Source organism: Mesoplodon mirus, assembly GCF_964341445.2.
Source record: "Mesoplodon mirus genome assembly, chromosome: 4".
Lineage (NCBI taxonomy): Eukaryota > Metazoa > Chordata > Mammalia > Artiodactyla > Ziphiidae > Mesoplodon > Mesoplodon mirus.
The window spans coordinates 24408044-24432445 of NC_138979.1; the positions used below are offsets into that span (position 1 = coordinate 24408044).

General features: G+C 45.8%; 1 protein-coding gene across 2 annotated transcripts in view; it reads left to right on the forward strand.

Moving 5' to 3' along the window:
* SFMBT2 (Scm like with four mbt domains 2) overlaps positions 1 to 24402 on the forward strand; it is a 208305-nt gene that overhangs the window by 173722 nt on the left and 10181 nt on the right. For both annotated transcript variants that reach the window (XM_082618047.1, XM_082618048.1), the window contains exons 15-20: positions 1057 to 1196; positions 9560 to 9669; positions 15436 to 15611; positions 17680 to 17846; positions 18203 to 18466; positions 19227 to 19355. In XM_082618047.1, coding sequence (XP_082474173.1) covers positions 1057 to 1196; positions 9560 to 9669; positions 15436 to 15611; positions 17680 to 17846; positions 18203 to 18466; positions 19227 to 19355 — 986 coding nt within the window. The remainder of the gene's footprint in view (positions 1 to 1056; positions 1197 to 9559; positions 9670 to 15435; positions 15612 to 17679; positions 17847 to 18202; positions 18467 to 19226; positions 19356 to 24402) is intronic.

The following is a 24402-nucleotide window of genomic DNA, read 5'->3' on the forward strand; positions in this document are numbered from 1 at the left end:
ACAGATACACATGATTATATACAAAATAGATAACCAACAGGCACCTGCTGTATAGCACAGGGAACTCTACTCAGTATTTGGTAATAACATATAAGGGAAAAAAATCTGAGAAAGAATATAGATATATACATACATATGTATGACTGAATCACTGTGTTGTATACCTGTTGTATACCTGAAACTAACACAACATTGTAAATCAACTATACTTCAGTTGAAAAAAAAAAACAGGAACTGGGCAGTGCTTATTCGAGTGTAATTCGGGTCCCTGTGGTGAATAGCTTGGCCCCTTCTAGTAAAACGGTACACAGACCCAGTGGCTGAGCGGCTCCACCCCTTGTTGTAGACCTGGAAGAATCTCTTGTCCTTACGTAAGCAGGAGTGGATTTTCACAGTTGTGTTCATTAAGGCACCATAGGTAATATTTAAAAAGTAGAAACAACTAAATGTCCATCAGTAAGAGAATAGAAAATTCAATTGTGTTACATTCACACAGTGGAATACTACACAAAGTGAAAAGTGAATGAATTTTCTGGATATACATTTACCCGTTTGGGTGGATCTCAGAAACCTCATGTTGAACTGACAAAATGTTGCAGAAAACCTTTATGGAATATTTTAAAAATAACCTAAGTATCCTGAATTGCTTGTGCATACACATATATGTTGTGTGGTAAAGTTTCTAGACTCGTGGGAATGGTAAATGCCAGCTTCAGGGTAGTGGGTTCTTTCTGGGGCGTTGGGTGCGGGATTTCCTGAGGTAGGTTAGGGGAACTTAGCTATGTAACTGGTGTTTTTCTCTTTAAGCTACGTTGGAGGATACCTTAGTTGTCATTGTCTTATTTTTTGTGTTTTGTGTGTTTTGAGTCCTGCGTCATAAACAGAAAGGTTCATTTATATGGTAGAAAAAAATAATCAGGATTCCTAAGATATTACTGTGGATGTAAAACGTTCTGATATGAAGACACAGTGCACCTCTGGGTAGTTTTGCCAACGCAGTGGGTTATGCAGGTTTCTCCGGTCCGAAAGCATCAGCTGTGTTTCTCTTCCCTGCAGGTACCGTCAACGGGAAGTACTGCTGTCCTCAGCTTTTCATCAACCACAGGTGTTTCTCGGGCCCCTACCTCAACAAGGGGAGGATCGCAGAGCTGCCTCAGTCGGTGGGACCAGGCAAATGTGTGCTGGTCCTTAAAGAGGTAAAGCACATCCACAGCCACAGGGGACTGGTTTTCACGGGGTGGTGGCCACGTGGGCACAATCCCTGCAGAAGGGGGTCATAGGAATTTGAGTCCATTCAGGCAACATGAACCATGACATGCACCTCTTTCCTCTCAATCCTGTGAGCTGGAGGCTGGTGGTATAGAGATAGAAATGGTGTTCCTGCCCCGGAAACACTCCCTGTCTAGTGGGAGGGATGTGCCTTCCACCCCGAGTCAGGGAAACGCTGCTCTACATTTGAGTAAAGTCTTTTGTGAATCATCGCTTTTTTGTTTTAAAAGATGGCCTATTTTGAGCCTTTGTGTAGGTACATTCCTGTTTTTTGTGACAAAAAAGCACCCCCCAAACATCAAACTATACCATGATGAGTGTGTTTTAATTCCTTGGGCACAACGATCCAGTTATCCATTTATCCGTCCATTTATCCATTGAACAAATGTGTGTTCCGCAACTTCTGGGAGCCAGGCACGGCATCAAGCACCAGGTCAAGAAATAAACACCCCCTGCCCTCTGCCCGTTTGGGTTTCACGGTCCTCTTGGGGAGATGACATAATTCTAAGTGAGACGTACAGTCGGGTGAAGGCTCGGTGGAGACCAGAGCGTGTGGTCTGGGCGCAGGGTGGGATGTGATGGATCTCTGGATGTGACACTTGATCTGAAGTAGGCAAAGTGATGGCGCCTTGAGTGCACAGCACAGATAAGGCTGCACCGGTGGAGTTCAGAGTGGTCACGTATGGCTGGAGGACAGCATTTGTCCTTACGTATAGGTGTAAAATTCACTGGTATAAAAGAGTATGTTGGGCTTCCCTGGTGGCGCAGTGGTTGAGAGTCCACCTGCCGATGCAGGGGACGCGGGTTCGTGCTCCGGTCCGGGAAGATCCCACATGCCGCGGAGCGGCTGGGCCCGTGAGCCATGGCCGCTGAGGCTGCACATCCGGAGCCTGTGCTCCGCAACCAAAAAAAAAAAAAAAAAAAAAAGCTAGGCCAGAGCAGTCTTCTGATGACAGGAACTAGTTTTTTTGCTGATGTTCAGAAAAAGCATGAGGCAGGAAAGAAAGAAAGAAGAAAAGCAAGCACTTCAGTTCCGTGAATGCAAGAAAAATGTAAGTCCCACCAAACCAGCGTTCATGCTAATACTCCTGCTTCAGCCCAGGACCTGGGCATGGTTTCCAATTGCATTTCGCTTACAGAAAATGAGGGCAGTAGAGCAAAGACGGAGCACGTTCGCTTCTTCAGGCCATCAGGGATGTTAACATTTTTCTGTCTTTGGAAAATGTACAGTGATGGCTGTTTTCCCTCTGTCTGGTTCTTGGAGAAATACGTAAGGTCTGTGGGCGTGGATGTGGAGCCGGCCTTTGGAGAGGGGTCCTGAGCGCTGAGAGGGCGGTGGACCAGAGGGGAGGAAGTTTCTGGCAAATGGGAGGATGAACGCATGTTCGCTTTCTGGGCAGTGACCATCCTGAGCTTGAGTGGGGCTGAGGGCATAGGGACCTCGATTCCAGAAGGAGGGCGGTGGAGGGAGATAGGCAACCTCTAAGAACAGGAGCCCAGTCAGGTCCAGTCACCTCGAACAAGGGGCTGCCAGCGAGTAGCCTGGAGGGGAGGGGGCAGGTCGAGCCCATCCACAGCCCCTCAGGTCCCCGGGGCATTTTGTGGGACCCCCGGGTGCAGTCGCAGGGAGAGTGGGCCCTGTGACGACAGACAGGAAGTGATGGTGTTTGTCATAAATGAAACTCGCAGGATCAGGATGGTCGCCGCCACCCAGGACTGTCCTTTTCTATCCCCAGTACTTTGCCATGCACGCCTGCCCCAGTCACGCCAGGGTCTCCCCGAGTGAACTAAACTGCAGGTCCCTGGGGGCCCTCGGTGAACTTGGGAGGTTTTGCATCCCACGCCTCCCACGCCTCTGAGATCATCAGCATTGTGGGATGGAGTCTTGTCGGCCATTCGCAGAGGCATTCAAAGAACTTCTGCATCGTGCTTTATATGCAAGCTCGTGAGTGGCCAGGTCCGTGGTATTGACTTTGTCTACAGTGCAGTAAGTCAGACGTTGTGTGCCTGTGTCGGTGTGTGACAGAGAGAGAGAGCTAGTGAGCACAGGAGGAAAAGGTGGTGGGGGGCACCTGATGTATTCACTCCTGTCCATGTGTCCTGTGATGGAAAGTTCAGCTTCTAATGCAGACACACAATGAGATGGGAGAACACCGACCGGGTCCTCCTGGCAGAAATGGCTCTGAAAACACCTGCTCAGGAAGAATGAGAGTCTGTATTTTCATAGCAACTCTAAAGGCCATGGGTTTGAAGGCAGCCTGCCAGGATAAAATCCCACGTGGCTTACAGAGATTTGGGGGGAGCCCAGGGTTTTTCTTAAACATTATTTGGTTTAAATTATTTGCGGCGTGTAACCTCTGTTTTTAGCAAAAGAGAGAAACGTATCATTTTCGGTGGGGAGTCGATAGGAGTCCTTTTTCCCATTTTCCACATCACCTTCCGACGCGTGAAGCTACAGGTGCTAACGGAATTGCTCCTCAGCAGCAGGGGTGACCTGTGTTTCACTTGCTGCCTTTGGGCAGCAGGGTTTCAGCCGTTTAAGAAATGAACATTTATAGAGGGAAAATCGACAGGTTGTGCCTTTTCTGTGGAAAAGCAAAAATACGGCACTGGATTTTTATTGCCTTTTCTTTCTGATGTGGAACTTAGGAGAAAGCAATATGAGTCCTGGACACTCAGGAAACTTTCTGGATCCATGAGCCTCCCTGGTTGCTTCTTTCCCTCTAGCACAACTGTCGGCCCCACTTAGTGGAGATCGCCAGGCTTGGGACCTCTGACTCACCCTGACACTGAGGGACCAGTCTGAATACGACGGGCTAAGTGGATAAGATAAAATAAGTGAGGCTAGACACAGCCCTGCTCCACCAAAGGGGGAAAGTTGTTCCTGATTCGTAAAATACAGAGACACACATGTGCACGCGTCCACTATCCTCCCCTCACTCCACCCACCTACCCATCCATCCATCATCTGTCTATATCTATCTTTCTATCATTTATCTCTATATATCATATTCACCCATTCATCTCTCCATCATTTTTCATCTTTCTATCCATTAATCGTTATCTATCTATCTATGTCTAATGTACCTAAAAGAGTCACTTTGGGGCTTCTCTGGTGGCGCAGTGGTTGAGAGTCCGCCTGCCGATGCAGGGGACACGGGTTCGTGCCCTGGTCCGGGAGGATCCCACATGCCGCAGAGTGGCTGGGCCCGTGAGCCATGGCTGCTGAGCCTGCGCGTCCAGAGCCTGTGCTCCGCAACGGGAGAGGCCACAACAGTGAGAGGCCCACGTAACGCAAAAAAAAAAAGAAGAAGAAGAAGAAGTGCTGCGTACTCCATTGATACACTGGGGACCTCTGGGGGGTGTAGGATAAATGTGACTTCACTCCGGGAAAAGAAGCACAGCTGCTACAGTTCGTCTGAAACCCAAACTCCTTCTTTGGGTTTGGAGACATGTTTTAATTAATATTCTCCATTTAAATCTAGTTACAAAAATAAAACTCTGCTTGTCTGTCTGCTCTGCAACTCGCCGGGCCTCTAATTGTATCGACAGCACAGGTGCTCACATCAGAGTCTTGTCTCATTTTGGTCCTCTCGCACTTTATGTATCCCATCCACCTGGTGAAGCCCTACTGATGGAGAAATTGCTGGTTAGGCAAGAGAAATTTTTTATCATTTTATTATTTAAAAAAACCCATTCATAAAATTATCTCCATTTCATCTGATTTTGAAATTGAAAGAAATCATCTTTGAGGCCCATGAGGGCCTTTGATGGTCCCGATTTCTATAAAGAGCTAATTATTGTAACTGGCTCTTGGATAGACTGCAGAGCAGAAAGGTCTGCTGTAACAGTGAACATGTGTGGAGGGGCTCCTTTGCATCCAGATCCTTCTTCTGACTTCGCCAGAGAGAGATTATCCTCCTTCCTGTTTCCCTGTGGGCCAGTCTCTCTCTAAATGTTTGCCCTAAAGAGGCATCTCCCACCCTGGCCACTAGAATTCAACAGATGACAAACCTTTGAGGTCAGGAACCTGTCTTTTTTTTTTTGCGGTACGCGGGCCTCTCACTGTTGTGGCCTCTCCCGTTGTGGAGCACAGGCTCCGGACGCGCAGGCTCAGCAGCCATGGCTCACGGGCCCAGCCACTCCGTGGCATGTGGGATCTTCCCAGACCGGGGCACGAACCCTTGTCCCCTGCATCGGCAGGCGGACTCTCAACCACTGTGCCACCAGGGGAGCCCAGGAACCTGTCTTTTTTTGTTTTTGTTTTTTTTGTTTTTTGCGTTACGCGGGCCTCTCAGTGTTGTGGCCTCTCCCGTCGCGGAGCACAGGCTCCAGACGCGCAGGCTCAGTGGCCATGGCTCACGGGCCCAGCCGCTCCGCGGCATGTGGGATCTTCCCGGACCGGGGCACGAACCCGCGTCCCCTGCATCAGCAGGCGCACTCTCAACCACTGCGCCACCAGGGAAGCCCAGGAACCTGTCTTCTTTCCATTAAGTTAGCCCAGCCTGAGCTGTGGGAGCTCATATTTGCCTTCTGAAGTGTTTTCTAATTTTAACACTCAGAGAACTAATTTTCCTATTAAGTGGTTTCCTGCACTTTCAACATTGTTACAACTTTAATCATATGATATAGTTGAGGTTGGAAACCATCTTAGTTACTTTCGGTGTTTGGGGAGAAGTTTTCATGATAGTGCATGTGAAAGGAAATAACGGAATTCCGTGATTTCACGAAGTGAACAGAAAAAAATCCCATCGATTTACGGAATCCTTTGAGTGCTGACTTTGTACCTGAAAGGGCAGGGGCAAGAGAAGGAGACACGCATTCACTGAGGGGCTCCCGGGTACCAGGCGCCTGGCGCTGTTTGCTTCTCCCCCTGCCGACACCACCTACGCTCTGTTCTATTTGTCTCTTCCGCCCTCTGGTGACCCTTCTCTCTTCTCCTGTAACTGACTCACTCACCGTTTGCTGAGCAAACGTTTGCGTCTGATGGAGCACAGGTAGGAGAACAAGAGGTGCAGCAGGACGGGGCCATGGAATGCACTGTCGGAGTCCTCGGAGGTTCAGAGAGATGGGAGCGCAAATCGGATTTGAGAATTAGGTCATCGGTGCCCTTCAGTTTTCTGCACCGCTTGGAGAAGAAGCCAGATTTGGGTGGGTTGAGAATTGAAGATGAAGAATTTAAAAGTATAGACTTTTTTTTTTTTTTTTTTGAGAAGTTGGGTTCTGAAGAAGAGGCGGTAGCAAGAAAGTCAGGAGCTTCGAAGGAGAGTTATTTAGCGAAGGTGCGAGACTGAAACATCAATACAGGCCAACAAGAGTAGAGAGAGGAAGGCTCAGGGAGAGTTTATTTTGTGGGTGGATGAGGACTGCTTGGATATCAAGAAGAGGGCTACCTTAAACATTTTTCATATGCCGAGCTGTTAACCTCCTTTATTTCTCACAACATCCTTATGACAGGGGAGAAAATCTCTTCCTCTACCCTCTTAGGTTCTGTACGGAGGGCCTGTAAATTAAACTGACAAAAGACAGATTAACAGGAGAAAAGGGTTGAAAGAAATGAAAACAGAAAAGAAATTAAAAACCAAAGAAGCCATTAAGCTTGAGATTTTTACATACCATTTTAATAAAAGACAGTACATTGTGGAGAGGTGATCAGACAAAGGGAAAGGGGTCTGGGCTCCAGGACTGTTAAGTATATGTGGGAATCTAACGGAAGATAGGGTTTTTTTTTTTTCCTAGTAATATTTATTTGTGCAGAGTCATCTCTGGGCCATCTTTGTTTCTCCAGTGACAAGGGTTGTTTTCCTCCTGGTCCAAGAACAGGGAGGGGGACGCTTTCACAGTGTTTTAGGCAGAAAGGGGGAGGGCAGAGAGTTCCTGCCGTGTCTTCTGTTTCTCAGTTGTGTCAGGGCAAAATTAATCCTATGCCAAAGTGGCATATTTTGAGGTGACAAGTTCTGACCCCCTTCATTGTGAACCAGGTAAATGGCAGCACCCCCATTATACAGATGAGGAAAGTCAATCAAGCATCTTGCCTAAGCTTGATTAACTTCTAAGGGGTGGACCTGGGATCCCATCCCATATCTGTCCAACTTTACAAAGGCTATTGCTTCTCTGCTATAATATACTGTGGGGACTTCTGTGTAGAAGCATGTTCCCAATAAACATTTCATGAAGCCTAGGAAATCCAGTGAGGCATTGCTCTAGCGCTAATTTCCTCCTTGAGATACTCAAAGCAATCTTAATGCCAGTTTATTGGGAAGAGTGTTCATCAGCCTCACAGCTAATATCCTGTTAGTTAATTGGGGGCAGGGTCTGAGCTACCCTTTGTGATCAAGAGTGTAATAACTTGAATTCTGATGTTTTGCAAGGTACAGTAATTCAGTCTAACTTGGGTCATAATAACAGCTGTCAATTTAGTTATTTTCATGGAGTAACTATAATACACTAAGATGTCAGGTACATAAATTATTCAGCTCACAATTCCAAAGTTTTATAGAGAGCTTGTTGAATTTAGAGACAAATGATGTGACATTGGGAAAAGCCAGGGGAAAATTATTCAATATCACATGCCTTTTACGATTTAATTGCTGCCTGTTTCCACTCTGAATTGAACTCTGGAAGGCATTTTCTTTTCACAGTCACAAAATGCATTTCTTTATGCAGCAAATAAGATGTAGCTCTGGGGTTTTCTCAACGAAACACAATGAAAAGATTCAGTTGAAACTTTATTGTCTGTTGATAAACACTTGGTGCATGATTTCAGCCAGTTTCAAATGGATTTATTTTTAAACTCGGTTTCTGTAAATTGTACTGACAGTAAATAATAAAATCAGATGATTATTCTAATAGAGAAAACAAACACAATAGAACTGCTTGTATTGCTGCGTCCTGGCCTTTTAGCGTCTTGGCTGAAACATGTTCTGTTGATGGGGCTTTACAGGGACCTGGGAACATAGCAAAATGCCACCCAGGCAAGAAAAAGACAGTTGTCCTGCTGACTGCAGAGTATAGAATATTTCAAGATCGAATCCTAAGTTATGAGAAGGCTTTGTTTCTCTTAATTAAATCAGGGTGCAGACCACACCAATTACATTCCAGAACACACCAGGTACATGAAAACTGGGACTTGAAAATTTCTGCAGCATACTTTTCATCTTCTTTCTTCCCGTTAATACTGTGCTGGTCTCCTTCACAAAATAGTAGGCGCTTCAGCAATATAGCCAGTGTCCTACCAACTCAATAAGGAATTTTTCTCACTCTCTCAGTGGGGTTTTGCTCTGAAACATGGCATGTGAACTCAGTGCCCGGCTCGTTCCTCTTCTGGACGGGGAGGGGCTTCAGGAACGGCGGGTACTGTGTGCTGTCTGTATGCTCCAGGGCTTGGCACAGGGCAGATCCTCAACGAATGGGCGTTTCATGGAATGAAGCCCCCGAGGTCTCGGTGTTCCTTTATGTGCTGCATTGCATCTTCACATTTTCTTGAGCTCTCTTTCCAAATAACAGCAGCTCACGAGCTTGCCAGAACTCCTAAATGTTCATCGCTAATGAGGATTTGCTTATGGAAAACGAGTGCCTCAGAGCGTGAAGTTGAGGCTTTAGAAGGGAGATGTCTGGTCCCTCTGGGACTGTTGCAGTGGTTCTGACCACGTGTTCATTTTCTCGCACTTGGGACTTGGGAGTGAAGGGGTAGCTTGAGGAAGCTGTCAGATGGTGTTAGACGCTCAGGCTTCCTTTCAAAACACTCACGTCTCTGAGAAATGTCCTGATGTTAAATGTCCATAAATTGGGTCAGCGTCAGGTGAGTTTCAAGTAATTTGTTAGCCCTCCGTACAAGTATCTGAAGCTTATCCAGAAGCGTTGGAACAAACCTCCCATCTCCATCTTAGTGATTCCTTTTGAAATATATTTTTGAGGATAAAATGGAATTCTTAGTAACCGATACTACTGAAGAGGAATCCAGTTGAAGGATGATCCATGGCTCTTTGGAGAAAATGGTTCAGTTTTTCTGCAACCAGCAACATTAGTGAGAGCCAGCCGTCCCCTCTGGCCAGTGGTTCACACTCTCCCAGGCAGAGGCGTCGGATTTCACCGCCCTTTCTATCCCCTTGATGGCGAGCACGTCAGTGCCAAGCTGCAAAACATTCGCTCTGACTCCATCCCAGCCCTTTGCTGACTGGAGGTGCAGGGCAGACAGCTTTGAAGTATCAGCGGAGTGGTTTCTAAAACACCCTTGTTTCAGCAGAAATGGATGCAGTTGACATTCACGGTGATTCCTTTTTCCCGACAGGTTCTCAGCATGATCATCAATGCAGCTTACAAACCTGGAAGGGTATTACGGGAATTACAGCTGGTGGAAGACCCACACTGGAATTTTCAGGAGGAGACACTGAAGGCCAAGTAAGTGTTTTCAATTCTGGAAAACCAGGGTTCTCAGCGTTCTTTGCCTGCCACTTTGAAACTTGTCCTTCCTCTTTTTCACATGGCCCAGAGAAGTGGAAACCAACAGAAGGCTTGTTGTTCTGCAGTTCTGTGCACCACACACAGAGTGTATTGTGTTAAATATTCAGAATAAAAATGTACTGATGGGTTGTTTGATCCAAAGGGAAACATTTACATAAAGAGAGGATTTCTCTTATCATTATTATACGTTTTTCATGAACAGATCTTAATATCTGATACTATAGAGTTTATGCCAGATACAATGTTCCTTACTCTGCGACCAGTTTTAAAAAATAGGAAGAACCAATACCTCTCTTTGGTTTTGGTTAATAGGCTGTGGCTGGACATGTAGTTGGTCACTTATTTTATTTGGAAACAGGCTAATTGGAAAGGTAATGTTTGCTTTGCTTTAAGTTTCTTGAACTCTGAAATTGGGAACACCCCCTGGCCTGCTTTGCGAGAACTCAGTTGTTTAGGAGACAGATAGAAAAAGACCCATGTCTCAAGATAACTTTATGTTTAATAATACTTTTGGTGGTTTGAGAGGGCTTTTCATATCCACTTAATTCTTTTCAAATGGAATAGATCTTCATTGATCCACTTCCTGTATAATGGTGTCAAAAGGTATCACTTAGCTGTAACATTTGGAAAATGATGCTGTTTAAACAGTGAACTACTTTTCAATGGCTAGAACATACCTAAGTCCTCCTTGAGGGAAAGTGCCTGTCCTATTTGTAGTGAAAATTAAGGAATATTAAATAACTTATATGACCAGTGGTATTTTCCTCCATGGTTAACTTACACCAGAACTGAGTACAGACGTGGAGAAATTCACAGTTATTCGCATTCATTGTTAGTTATCCACTCAGCCTTTCCTGTGTCTTTTTTGAGCATCTCTATAATTTTAGATTCAACAAAAGTCATGTATGGTCTAATGATACTCCACTAAACCACAAAAGTTAAAGGGAGTACATGTAAATAAGGAAGGAGAGTTTTGGTTTGTTGGAAGGTGTCATGTCAATGAAGATGGACACCATACCTCACGCTTCCCTTCTTTCCCAATAAATATTTAATTGAGCTTCACCTGTAGCCCAGAAAAAAATAAAACATGTTATTTTTCCAATCTAACATTCTGTATTTTTCTACTTTATATAAGCTGGAGATCATCAGCCACAGTAGAATACTTTGTTATAATGTCGATTCATACTGATAGTGGTGGCAGGAAACCCCGGCAAGTATTTATAGAGAGAAACCCTTCTTATGTCTTGTTTTAAAATTTTTCTGTAAAATTCAGTACATCCAAAATACACCCAAGGATATGGAAATAGTAAAAGTACAACAATCTTAAATTCCATTAAAACCTCCCCTGCTCCCTAAGCTAGCCAGAAACTCACTCCAGATTCCCAGAGTGACAGGGAGAGTTCATTTTGCACTGTTTGCACTCATTTTCCCATTGCCAAGTTGATCAGAGCTTTTATGAAACCAGCCTGATACAATCAAAACAGACACAGCACGACCCAGCCCTGCTGTATCGTAAAGGCAACGTATTACCTATTATATCAAACATGACAGCGCGTTCCTTAGCAGAATCTTACACAGCAACTTATAATGAGAAAATGTGTGTCTGAACTGGATTTCAAGTGTCTGGATCACAGTAGCATCTTAAAGCAGCTGCTAACAATGACAGATTTACAGTCAGCGGGAATATCCCTTATAATACTACATGTTGAGTCACCTCTTTCCTTCTGATGTAAAACGACAACGTTTTAGATCTTGATAACTTTGATGTTTTCATTGGTGCCAAAGGGAGGAGAGAGAGTTGACTTCTTCCCATTTTGCTGAAAGGCTAAGATGCTTTCTTTCGTGAATAAATTAACTCAGCGAGGGCGGAGACCTGCGTTTAAGGCATTCAGTTGTCTTGGTTGTGGTCCTTGAATTATATTAACCACAGAGAGTGTTCTCAGTAAGAAAGGGCATGAGATTCTTCTCTGTAGACCTTTGGGAACATTGTCACTTAGCACCTGGGGGTTCTGATTGGTTTTTTCCTCTTCTGAAAAGACCCATTTAGTTGAGAGGGTAGGGGTGGCATTGACAAGGGTTGATCTATAAATAGGCGAAAAACGGACACTGTCATCTACAGTCGTCCCCCAGTGATTTTGCCTATTTAGCCAACAACCATACCTTTTATACTAGAACAAATTATCGAAATGTTTGAACACTGTATAAGAAGCCTATCATATAATGAGTCTTCAATCTGGATGGAAAGGCAGAACCAGGAATAGCTTGTGCTAAAGGAAAATGGGATGCTAGTGTGGTTCACTTCAGCAGCTGTGGAAGAGGACATTGTTTCTTTCCGATGGACTGAAGTTACTAAATTGACCTACATTATTTAGAATTTCAGGAGGAGGAATTTAGGCTATACCTGGCTATACCTTAGGGGGATTAAAAAAAATCCAGTCCTATGCTTTTAGAGACATTTACATGTGTTTTCCAACATGTTATAGAATCTTCCTGAGGGGGAAAAATTGTTAACTCTTGTTTGAATGGCTTTTGTGACAACCTTTATAAAAGCCAGGCAGAGGTTTCATAGATTTTCCCAGTCTTCTTTTGTTACAGTTATGCAGAATATTTAAAGTGGAAATATCCTGATGTAATTCTGAGTGAACTAGATTTCACTATCACTTAGGCAGAAGCAAGGAGATAAAGTCAAATCTTTACTTTTAGGTGAGTCATGTTCAGCTCTATGGAAATGATATTTTGGTTTCTTTTTTCATAAGCAATGACAATTTTGTATGTGTTTTCATTTATTTTACCTTTTGGGGACATTTATTCATGCCCATGCTTTATGAACAGTAAGATGTAATATTTGACTATCAAGGAGATTTATGTGAAAAAGGATTCCCAAATGGAGAGACTTTTCACTGAAAAAAGATTTTGTTGGTTCATATGTTAATTTTTACTTTGCTCAGATTTGTGAAATTTGCTCTCGTGAAAATGTATGCCGTAAAAATTATGTTAAGTAAGCGGGTGAACCCGTTTCTGAAGAGAAGACTGAATTTCGGTGTGTAATAAATTCATCAGGTTATGGGCATGGCATTTCTGGGTCACACACAGACCAGTTTAGGATGTTCTGAATTAGAGGTTGTCTTTCATAAAATAAACGCCCACCCCATTTATCACACAGAGTTCCCATGACTTGAAATAAGGAATCAAGAAGGATGAGAACAATTTCTGAGGTTGAGTATCTTAAGACTGACAACCAGTGTTGCAGTGACTCTAGTTCTAGATTAAGAATCTGTGACCAGTGAAGTAAAAGTTTTGTTTTGAAGGAAGTCAGGGCCATCTCTTACTATTTATTGCTAATGAGAAGAGTGATTTTTCTCACTGTGTGCCATGCATCCTTGTTTCTGCAGTTACCATCTTTTTTTCCCCTTTTAATTCTTCCTTCAATATTTGAGGATGTGAATTCAACTTGACAGACTGGAGCCTTATTCTCCACTGTCATCACAGTCCTGTCACAAGTAAATCTTGCATCACAAGATTTTTAAGAAAGGTCCTGATATGGGTGATTTTGAAAGATGAATGATAGAACTTAGGCCAAATTGAAGTCATTCTGCTTGGATCAGCGTTGGTGTTTTCACTTTGTATTTCTTTTTGACTCAACATCCATTTTGATTTTTCTCAACTCTTAACTGAAAGAGAAGAGACCATTTTCCCCAGAACTCTTGTTTGTCCATCTTCATCTGTCTGTCTCTACCCTGCCACATGCACTCACATGTGGACATAAATCCCTACTTTGGCTGATAGGAAATTATTGGAAGGCTACCCACACTTCCTTATTGATGTCAGGGTGAAAACCCCTTCATCTACCCTCTTAGGTTCAGTACCTGGGAGCCTGCAAACTAAACTGACAAAAGACAGCAAAAAAAAAAAAAGACCATTTCTTTCCTGGTGCAATGGATGTACACACAGAAATGCCCTATGATGTGTAACTCAAAGGGACAGTTAGGGTTTGGAGCTTATACCTAAGTCATCCCTAACTTAGTTGGGGGGAAGGGAGTGGGGAGAAAAGGCCTCTGGGGAAGAGCAAATAGGTTTCTTTGGGAAAGACAAATGGGTTTTTAGGAGAAAAACTGGGAGAGAAGAAAGTTTGGAATAGTTTGTTTATGCAGGCAGGAGTGGCCTTTCTGTCTTCTTCAAGGTCATGAAACTCCTCCAAGAGGGGATTTATGGTAGGTTTATCCCTAGGATGAGAAGCGCCCCCCAAAGAGGAGATTTATGGCGATCCTCATTGCTCAGAAATTTCTGCCTTTAGTCAGATAATGGAAACTCCAAGAAAGCTGTTTTCTGTATCTGTTGAATCGTAAACATCTTCCTCTTAAAATAGTCTTTGTGTGCACTCTGAGACTCTGAGTGGGTCCCCACGTTCGCAGCAGGGAGGCAATCCTTCCTGGTCTCTCCCTCGTGCTGCCTTCCTGTACTGTTTCAAAGTGTGCTCCCAGTCAGCCCTGCAATCACGAGGGTGGACAGCAGGTACTCTTAACAGCCATTCTGGACCCAGACAACCATTCTGTTTTTTACTTCCTGTATTCAATAAATTACACGAGATATTCAACACTTTATTATGATAGAAGCTTTGTGTTGGATGATTTTGCCCAGCCATAGGTTAATGTGAGTGTCCTGAGCACATTTAAGGTAGGCCAGGCTAAGCTCTGATGTTCAGTAGGTTGGGTGTATTACGTGCATTTCCGAGTTACGATATTTTCAACTTAAGGTGGGTTTATTGGGATGTCACCCCCATCGGAAGTCAAGGAAGATCTGCATACAGCTCTGCAAAGGAGCAGGTTGACACTGCTGATGTGGAAACTGACAAGGTCAGCCTTCCTTGGCGGTTCTTTCTCTCTCAATTTTGCTTAGTTTTCCAAAAATTAACACAAGTGCTGTCAGCCAGAGCTGCCACTACATGCAGTTTTTCTGGAAAATAAATTATCGTTCAGGATTTCAACTTGAAAATTAGGGTGCACATCAAGGACATAGTTTAATAGGCCCAGCTATTTGGATGTATTCTCATTTCAGTGGACTCTTAAGTTTAGTGAGATGTGAAGTAAATAAAGACATATGATCTGCTGCCAACTGAGAAATTTATCATTATTTTGTACCAATGATAGTTTTAAAAACTGTATTGAAACGTGACTCAAACTATTTCAAAGAGCTCACCTTTTCAGCCAGCATGGTTTCCATCATTATTAAATAGGCATTTGGATGAGGGCTGTAAGTACTTATTTTGAAAACAGGAGTCCATCCAACCTGCTTTCCAGAAGATCTGGTTTCTAGTTTTTCGTTGGTGACTTCATGCGGTTTTTCTTGGGGAGGACAAAGTTTTTTTTTCTCAGGGGTCATGAGCAACGAGTGATACTATCTAGATTCCAGAAGCATTCTGGAGGGGTGTTCAATTACGTAGACCCCGGTGAGAATACGCCAACTTGGAATCTTTATTTTGGGATCCTGTTTTAGCCTGGTCGCCACATACATTGCCCATGGCACTGGGCATTTCTTAAAAATATTTTTGTGAACTCATAAGGAACAATGAAAACAAATGACAGAGAAACCACACACAACCTGCTTTGTTTTTAGAAAGTGAATGGTGCTGCTTTGGAATCCACTGTACAAAATAGATCTGAGTAAGTGTGTGGTCTCTCCATCACTTTTCTTCTTTGTTTCTAGGTATAGAGGCAAAACATACAGGGCCGTGGCCAAGATCGTCCGAACATCTGACCAAGTAGCGGATTTCTGCCGCCGTGTTTGTGCCAAGCTCGAATGCTGTCCAAATTTGTTCAGTCCTGTGCTGGTTTCTGAAAACTGCCCGGAGAACTGCTCCATTCACACCAAAACCAAATACAGTAAGTGCAAATCGGAAAAGAACGTTGGTCTGTGGGCCTACCCGCGGACCATGTAGTCATGTAGTTGGTGGACTGTTTTTTTGTTCGTTTGTTTATTTGTTTGTTTTTGTTTAAACACCTTTTGCATAGTTTTTCCTAGGAATTGCTACGGGGGAATTCTTTAAGGTTTACTTAGTAGATACTTGTTTCTCTCCTAGAATAAGGAAGGGATGGGGATGTCTCAAGCTCTGCTGTGACCACACTCCAGGATGAGCTGCTTTGTGGTTCTCTCTAGGTGTCAGACACTAATGGATAAGTGTTTGTTCACACCCAAGAACCCCATGGCGTTTCTTGACAGTTTTATAAGTGCCATCTTTATGGACCAAATTCAAGTGGAAGGTACTGGAAATAGACAGCTTTAGTCCTGAAAGAAACCTACACTAGTCGGTCATTTTGCATATAAGGAATTTGAGGTGTGGAGGCTGAGTGACTTTCCTCTAGGGTACAGTGGTGTGGGGATGTGTGAACACGTGCTTCACTGCAGGGTGGGAAACAGCCGCTGTCATCCAGGAGCTGTGCATTTGGTGTTTTCCTTTGTATGCCTCCAGCCATAGATAAAGTTCCCTTTGGTGCATCTAGTTCTTTTATGGAATAATGGGAGTTCCACGTGGAACAGTTGAGGCTTTGGCTAATGAGGAAGCATCTCAGTGTTGATCATAATTGAAAACTGGACCCATAATAGGTTTTAGTTAGTTGATTATACATTCAAATGATAAAATACATCAATCATTATTGAAAGTTGGTAAATAATTTTCTAACTATTGCTCTAGGTGGTAATACAGACATATAACTCTGTTATTGAATTCAGAAGTAATGAAAGTCTCCACTGAGAGAGAAAAGAATAAAGTGTATAATTATGTAGTAGGTAAGGAACACTATTTGAAAAGACAGAAAGTGCCCCATTAATTGGGGCTATGTGTTTGCCAGTTGGTCTCGGTCAGGTCGAGAGATGGGGAAATCCTTCGTGACCAGGACCCTGCAGTAGGTGCTCACTGTGCTTATTGGCTCTTCGAGCTTCAGACTCGGGGGCAGCTGTCGGAGCGTCTCCAGTGGGAGTGGTTGCCACCACTGTGTGCAGTGTTGGGGGCAAGGAAGGTGGGGAGCAGAGAGAAACTCCTGAAATAACTCTAAGCTTGTGTGGCTCACCTTCTGTCTCAGTCTGCTCAGGCCACCACAGCAAAGTCCCACAGACTGGGGGGCTTAAACGACAGACATTCATTTCTCCCAGTTTTGGAGGCTGCACGTCCAGATCGAGGTGTCAGTGGGGCTGGTTTCTCCTGAGGCCTCCCTCCTTGCCTTGCAGTCGGCCGCCTCCTCGCTGTGTCCCCACAGGGTCCTCCCTCTGTGCATCCCTGGTGTCTCTTCCTCATCTTGTCAGGATATCGGTCCTGTTGGGTCAGGGCCTCCCCCTTATGACCTCATTAACCATAATCACCTCCCTAAAGGCCCATCTCCAGATGCAGTCACATTGGGGATTAGGGCTTCTACATTTGAATTTGTAGGTGGCAGATGACGCTGTTCTGTCCGTAACAGCTTGTAAACACGAGGGCACTGGGGACAGGTTTCCCCCCTGTGGAGCTGTTTTCCTCAGAACTCCTGAGGTGTAAATGGGATGTGAATTTTTTTTTGTTTGTTTGTTTGTTTGTTTTTTGCGGTACGCTGGCCTCTCACTGTTGTGGCCTCTCCCGTTGCGGAGCACAGGCTCCGGACGCGCAGGCTCAGCGGCCGTGGCTCACGGGCCCAGCCGCTCTGCGGCATGTGGGATCTTCCCGGACCGGGGCACGAACCCGCGTCCCCTGCATCGGCAGGCGGACTCTCAACCGCTGCGCCACCAAGGAAGTCCCGGGATGTGAAGTTTTGATGGTCTCAAGTGAAGGAATGATCTCTCTCACTTTCCCCCTTCCTCTCCTTTTACTTTCCCTTCTCTCCTCCCTCTGCCTTGCTCCTGTCTCCATCCTCCCCATCCATGCATGCCCATGGGTGTAACCTTTTAATGCAGTTTTTAATCTCATCATCTCTCTCCCTGTAGCTTATTATTATGGGAAGAGAAAGAAGATCATTAAGCCCCCGATTGGAGAAAGCAGTGCTGAAAGCGGACACCCTAAACCGGCCAGACGCAGGAAACGACGAAAATCCATTTTTGTGCAGAAGAAACGGAGGTCCTCTACCGTGGGCTTTGCCGCAGGCTCCGGGGAGGTATGTTCTGCTCGGAAGCTTCCCACATTCGATCGGGAAGCGGGGCCCTGGCTTCATAGCCAAGGCCAGGTTGAAGTTTGGTGCTAAATGGTGAGAATCGTGAACTGCCAGAAGCCCCTCCTTATTTGTCGAACGCAGACTTAACGTTGCAGTATCTCGGCTGGAAAGGGGCTGCAGGTGGGACCCGGGGTGGGACCGTAGGATCTATTTTCCGAGGCCTCCTTGGACAAATCTCAGTGGGAGGGTGGCACCAGCACCTGGGCAGGAGAGGGTCTGGGGTGGAGTTGCAGGCCCCCTCCCCCGCCTTCCCGGAGGCCCCCTTCCCCGCCGCCTCAGTGCATCTTCTGTCCTCCTAGGAAAGTGAAGAGGAGGATGCGGATGCCCTGGATGATGACACCGGGAGTGAGGAGACCGGCTCCGAGCTCCGTGATGACCAGACGGACACATCCTCGGCCGAGGTACCCTCCGCCCGGCCCCGGAGGGCCGTGACCCTGAGAAGCAGCTCGGAGCCCGAGCGCCGGGCGCCCGTGGAGAGGACGCGGAGGGGCCGGAGGGCCCAGGCCACCCCCAGCACCGAGGGGGCCCCCAGGGGCCCGGCCTCCAGCCAGGAAGCAGCGGAGGTAAAGCTCAGGCCACTTCAGCTGGCCCGTCTAGTGTCCCCAGTGGGGCAGCACAGGGCCTCGCTTGGGGAACCCCTGTTTTAGTTAAACACTAGCAGCTGCTCCGGCTGTGTTGCTAAATCAGGGGCAGAAAGCTTGGTGATTCCACATCCCACGGAGCAGGACGGTGAACCTCAGGCTGCGGTTCTGGGAGAAGTAATAGCACCTCTTTTTCTGGAAGGTTTTAAAACCACAGGGATTCTTGTCAGGAGAACAGACAGAATAAGTCCTCAGGGCCTCATTAAACACTAGGCTTTCCCTCCTTAGGAGACCTTGTGATGCTATAAAATGTGTAGTCGGGGTATCTGGTCTCCCCTGAGCCCACGTGTTACACGATCAGCTGGAAGGTCGCTGGCACCAGCATCACACACGTAAATGGGGGCATAGCGGCCTCGCGCGCCTACACCGGCTCCTGCCCTGTCTCCTCCTCGACCAGAGATCCCGCACTCAGCCCCAGACTCCTGAACTTGGGGGTCAACAGCGGCCGTCACTGTGCCTTTTTTTTTAACCTCTAAAGATACACAAGTCTTTGGAGCAAAGTCATAACCCAGACGAGTTGCTAAGAGCATCCCTGGATACCGGCCGCCTCTGCACCTGTCCAGGTGCCTAGTGAGGAGGCCGCGAGTGGTCCCAAAAGCCCGGCTCCAGCCCTCAGGGTTCAGAGAGGGTCCCGCTGTCCAGGAAGCGATAAAACAGCCTCCTGCTTCCCTTCCCTCTGCAGGCGGTGAAGCAAGAGGAGGAGGAGAGGCTGGTCCTGGAGAGCAACCCCTTGGAGTGGTCGGTGACAGACGTGGTGAGGTTCATCAAGCTGACGGACTGTGCCCCCCTGGCCAAAATATTTCAGGAGCAGGTACGGGGTTCCGCTGCGCAGCAGGTGTTCTGGTTCTGAGCCTCTGGGTCTTCTGTGTTAGCTGGCTTCCTGGGGCTTGGCCACGGCAGGGGGTGGGGGGCTTCCTCGTCCCTGGGGGCAGGGGAGCAGGACACCTGGGCTCCACGTGCGGTCCCACCTGCAGCTCCGTGGGGTCTCTTTGCCGTGCAGTGGAGTCAGCAGCTCTGGCCTCTACTAGGGGTTCTCGGATGCCCTTTGGTGAGGGCTGGGTCTTATGCAGCCTGGCCAGGCTGGAGGTCAGGGCTCCCAGCTCTGACTTGGCTGGCGCGTGGGGTGCGCATTGTCCCGTGGTGGAGCAGTTGTCGTCTGAAAGGCTTTTGTCTCCCCAGCTCCCCCTTTCCAGTAGAGAAACAGGCTTCCGTTGGCCCTCTTTTCATTTGTGCCCGTTGGCATTTCTGGGCTGCCAGCTTGTGTAATACTAAAGACATAGGAGGCCAACAAACAAAAACTCAAAAGAACTGGCTACCGTGTCAGATCTGGAGTCCCACTGTCCCTGGCTGGTCTGCCTTCTTTTCTCCACCTTCCAGAGCCTTCTTATGTTTGTCTTATTTATAACATTCAGGGCTTTTACTTCTCCAGAGAAAGAGGGAAAAGTCTACTTGATCTTCCCAGAGGCAGAAGCCCTCGGGCCATTGCATTTTATTTAATGCTGCTTTTGTCACTGTTTTCTTACTGTCTTCACTTCTTTCTTTGTAAATTATTTTAAAGCCTATGGTGTGTTAGGTACTATGGTAAATTATGGATAAATGGGAGAACTATTGATATAATTTATACCTTAAAATTTTTTAATCTAGCAGATGAAATGATGTGCCATAAGGAAGGGAGGGTTTTTATCTATGTTTTCCCTTAAGTTAGTATGAAAATAAATCCCCACTCTAAATATAATCCACCTTGCACACTTCTCACTGGCCTCACATAGAAGGTTCAAGTGGAAGCCTGTCACTTGCTCTACTATGTTTGCTCAATTTGTTGACATTTCTTGCATTGTTTCACAGTGTAAGTATCTTTCACAACCTTGCATTTCACTAAAGTACTGTTTTCCATGTCATAAATTAAAGATATGTCCATCTAGCTTTTTTTAGATTATACAAACCAATAGTCTAGAAAGAGGGTAATTCAAGCATTAAATCATTAAGAAAACAAGAAAGGCCTCTGATTTCCCCCGTACCCAGTGAATTTCTCAGATTTTCTCCAAAGGCCACCAAAATGCAGTAATGAATTGTAAAAAGCAAATTAATGTGGTTCCAAGCTCCTCCCAGGAGAGGGGAGTTCTCAGTGTTCCCAGGGTTTCCACTGATGGGCCATTAGCGTCTTCTGTAGACACCCAGTAAGGGCACCGAACGAGTGAATGGTGGCTGGAAGGCCAGGCCACCTCCTCGCTGTCTGACACCAGCTGCACTTCCTCTCTGGGCGACACTTAAAAGCAGACAAAAAGAAAAAGGTTCCTTGTCCGTAAAGAACGTGGTAATGAGCATGTCCCTTCATTTAAACACACAAACAGGAAAGAAAGAGAATTGTGAGAAACGTGAGGACTCACATGATTTGGGGCTTGTTGAGAAACTGCATCTCGGTCTTGAAAATGAGAACAAAGCAGGAGGCTGAAATCCTGCTTAAAGCATTGCCCGATGCAGCATTTGTCCGGTCTGGTATTTATTACTAGCAGCACCTTGAAAACAGCATCGCATCTGTATACGTGACAAGTGCTGATGACACAGATTTAACACGTGTTCCAGCCGGTCCTATGTTCATTCAGTCTGCACCCACTGAGTGTCTGGTACAGACCTCGGAATATCCACGAGGCAGATACCAAAGGTATTGGTCTGTGTTAGTCCAAGGTCTTGTTTTGAGACTCACGTGCCGCTTTGAACTGACAAATGCTTTCCAGTTGGGCCTCTCATGGGACAAAGACCAGAGGCTATTTAAGCTGTGAAGGACAGACAAACTCAGTGTTGATTCCTTTCATAAATATCTGGTAATAAGCAAGAAGGTGAAAACAAAGCTGATTTGTGAAAAAGGCTAAAATACTACTTATACTAAATCATCCTTAATTGGACTTTAATCCCTGTTTATAACAACATGTCGGGAAGTTTCGTGCCTTCCCAAGCCAAGGCATCTAAGAAGGAAACATTCCCGACACTCGGCCACTTCTAGGATCAACAAGGGGCATCTGCTCACATCACCTAAAAACTTGGCCTTACATACCTACTTATTTCTCTTATAAGAGAGAAAAATAGGTAGAATTTAATTGATTATAGCCTTATTTCTATTTAAAATTCTACGTTAGACCGTTTCATCTGTCACAGTAAAAGGTTGTTCCAGGCGGGGCTGCCTGAAGTCCGTGGGCACTTGAGCGTGTTTTTTGTTCAACCAGACCTTTAATTACTAATTTGTTCTATCACCTTTGAGGTCAGACACCACAGCTCTGATTTGATGGGGTCTCCAGTGGGTCACTCCAGGCGTCGTATGAGTTTTTAGATGAATGGGGAGGAGCTGGGGGTTTATCCGCCAGCATGTGAGAGAAATCACAGCGCCTTCACTCCCTGGATTCCAAGTCATAAATTCAGAGACTACCGTAATCACGGAGCATTTACAAAATTTATAAACTTCCCATTACCAGAATATATGCTTTTTAACTCTGAAATGTTATAGTAACTGCTTAAAAAATCTATACTCTATAATTTCATGCTGCAAATATGTACATTATACAGGGAAACTCCACACATCTATAAAAAATAGGAAAGTCTTAAATAAAAATTTGCCTATTCATTCACCTTTTGTGAATCAGAGCCATGCAATAAGCAAACTACCCAAATTAGTGGTTTCCTTTTTTTTTTTTTTTGCGGTACGCGCGCCTGTCACTTGCTGTGGCCTCTCCCGGTGCGGAGCACAGGCTCCGGACACGCAGGCTCAGCGGCCATGGCTTACGGGCCCAGCCACTCCGCGGCATGTGGGATCTTCCCAGACCGGGGCACGAACCCGTGTCCCCTGCATCGGCAGGCCGACTCTCAACCACTGCACCACCAGGGAAGCCCTAGTGGTTTACTTTTTTTTTTTTTTTTTTTTTTTTTTTGCTGTACGCGGGCCTCTCACTGCTGCGGCCTCTCCCATTGTGGAGCACAGGCTCTGGACGCGCAGGCCCAGCGGCCACGGCTCACGGACCCAGCCCGCTCCCCAGCACACGGGACCCTCCCGGACCGGGGCACGAACCCACATCCCCCGCATCGGCAGGCGGACTCCCAACCACTGCGCCACCAGGGAAGCCCCCTAGTGGTTTACTTTTAATAAAGAAATTCCAGGATAGCTTCAGGTGTAATCCACATTTAGACTAATTCCCTTCTCTTTCTACTGCTGTAAGCCCTGAATATCCCCTCTAAGGAACCACCAACTCCTAAACTGACCTCTGTATCAAAATAAATGTGATTTTCCCATGTACTAAGTATAACTTTTATGTTCTGTATTTTATCTTATTTCATTTCTTAAAAATTAGTAGTCCATTTATGGTAATTCTGTATTTAACATAACAAGTGATTTGCCAGCCACTCTGAATTATACGGGAGCATATTTCTAAAAATTAAATCAACTGTGAGGTCTGTAACTACATGATCAATGAAAAAAATAACTTCTTTGGAACCAAAACAAAAGCTACGATGAGAGGGATTATAAGGGGGGTTCCCCCCGCCCCCTCAATTTTTCACTGCCTACAGTGGTGACTTGCATGATTTCACTCCAGTAGCTGGAATTTAGCTCATTATTTCTCACAACTCATTTGCTAAGATAATTCTACAGAACTCAGACTACAGTTTGCTGGTCCTTCTATAACTTGCACACCTTTATAGATTAAAAAAAAAAAAACTAATCATGTAATCAGCAGGTGGAATTTTCTTGCTAATTTTGTTTAACTCTCCCTTTAAATACACCATTCTTATTTCTAGTTAAACTACATTTTTATTTTTTTATTTATTTATTTTTGCGGTACGCAGGCCTCTCACTGTTGTGGCCTCTCCCATTGCGGAGCACAGGCTCCGGACGCACAGGCTCAGTGGCCATGGCTCACGGGTCCAGCTGCTCCGCGGCATGTGGGATCTTCCCAGACCGGGGCACGAACCCGTGTCCCCTGCATCGGCAGGCGGACTCTCAACCACTGCACCACCAGGGAAGCCCGAGTTAAACCACATTTTTAGATTGCCAGCCTGGCATCTGACAGACAGATACCTCTCTGCCTTTGTAAAAATGCTGAGTATCCCTGAGCTGTATCCATTTTAGCATTCTCATCCAAAGTTTCCAAAACAGAGGGCTGAAATATATCCATTGTAATAAAGGGCAGGTTAGTTCTCCATGCCGTGAACCCCAGTTCTAGGAAATGTGAGGAAGCTCACAGAGGCCTCAGCCTGTGTTCTTCTTGCTTTAAATGCCATTTCCAAATCTCCCATCGCTCTTCCGAGGATCAGCCATCATCCGAGCACCTACATGTGTGCTGGCGTGGTGCTGGGCACTGTGGGCGTGGAATGGGAGGTCACGACCTTCTGATGCTCAGGTTTCTCCAAGTCAGAGGAGGTGGATCATTGAGAAAGCCCTTGATTTCCTGTTAGCCGATGATGTGTAAGATCTCTCCTCATCTCAACAAGAATTTACAGATAACCTATGTGCAAGGCGCTCTATTAAAAGCTGCCTGAAGAAAAAGGTGGGTAAGATGCTTGCAATTCTGAATGCTTCCGATCGACTGGGGACAACAGACACATCAGCAGCTGGCAGCAGCACGTGAGACTGAAACAGTGTCATCCTCGGTGCAGGAGAGGACGCAGCTGTAGGCAGAGAAATCTGGGAAGATATAGCCCAGAATAGGGCCATAGAAGGTGATGCCGACTGCGGGAGTGAGGCTGGGTCGGCTGAGCCAGAGCACACACAAGGGGTCTTTGCAGGAAGGTGGGCTTACAGCTGAGGTGCCCGGAGCAGCTGCTAGCTGCAAGGTTGGAGAGCAGGGCTGTGGTCCGCGTGGCTGATAGTCAGT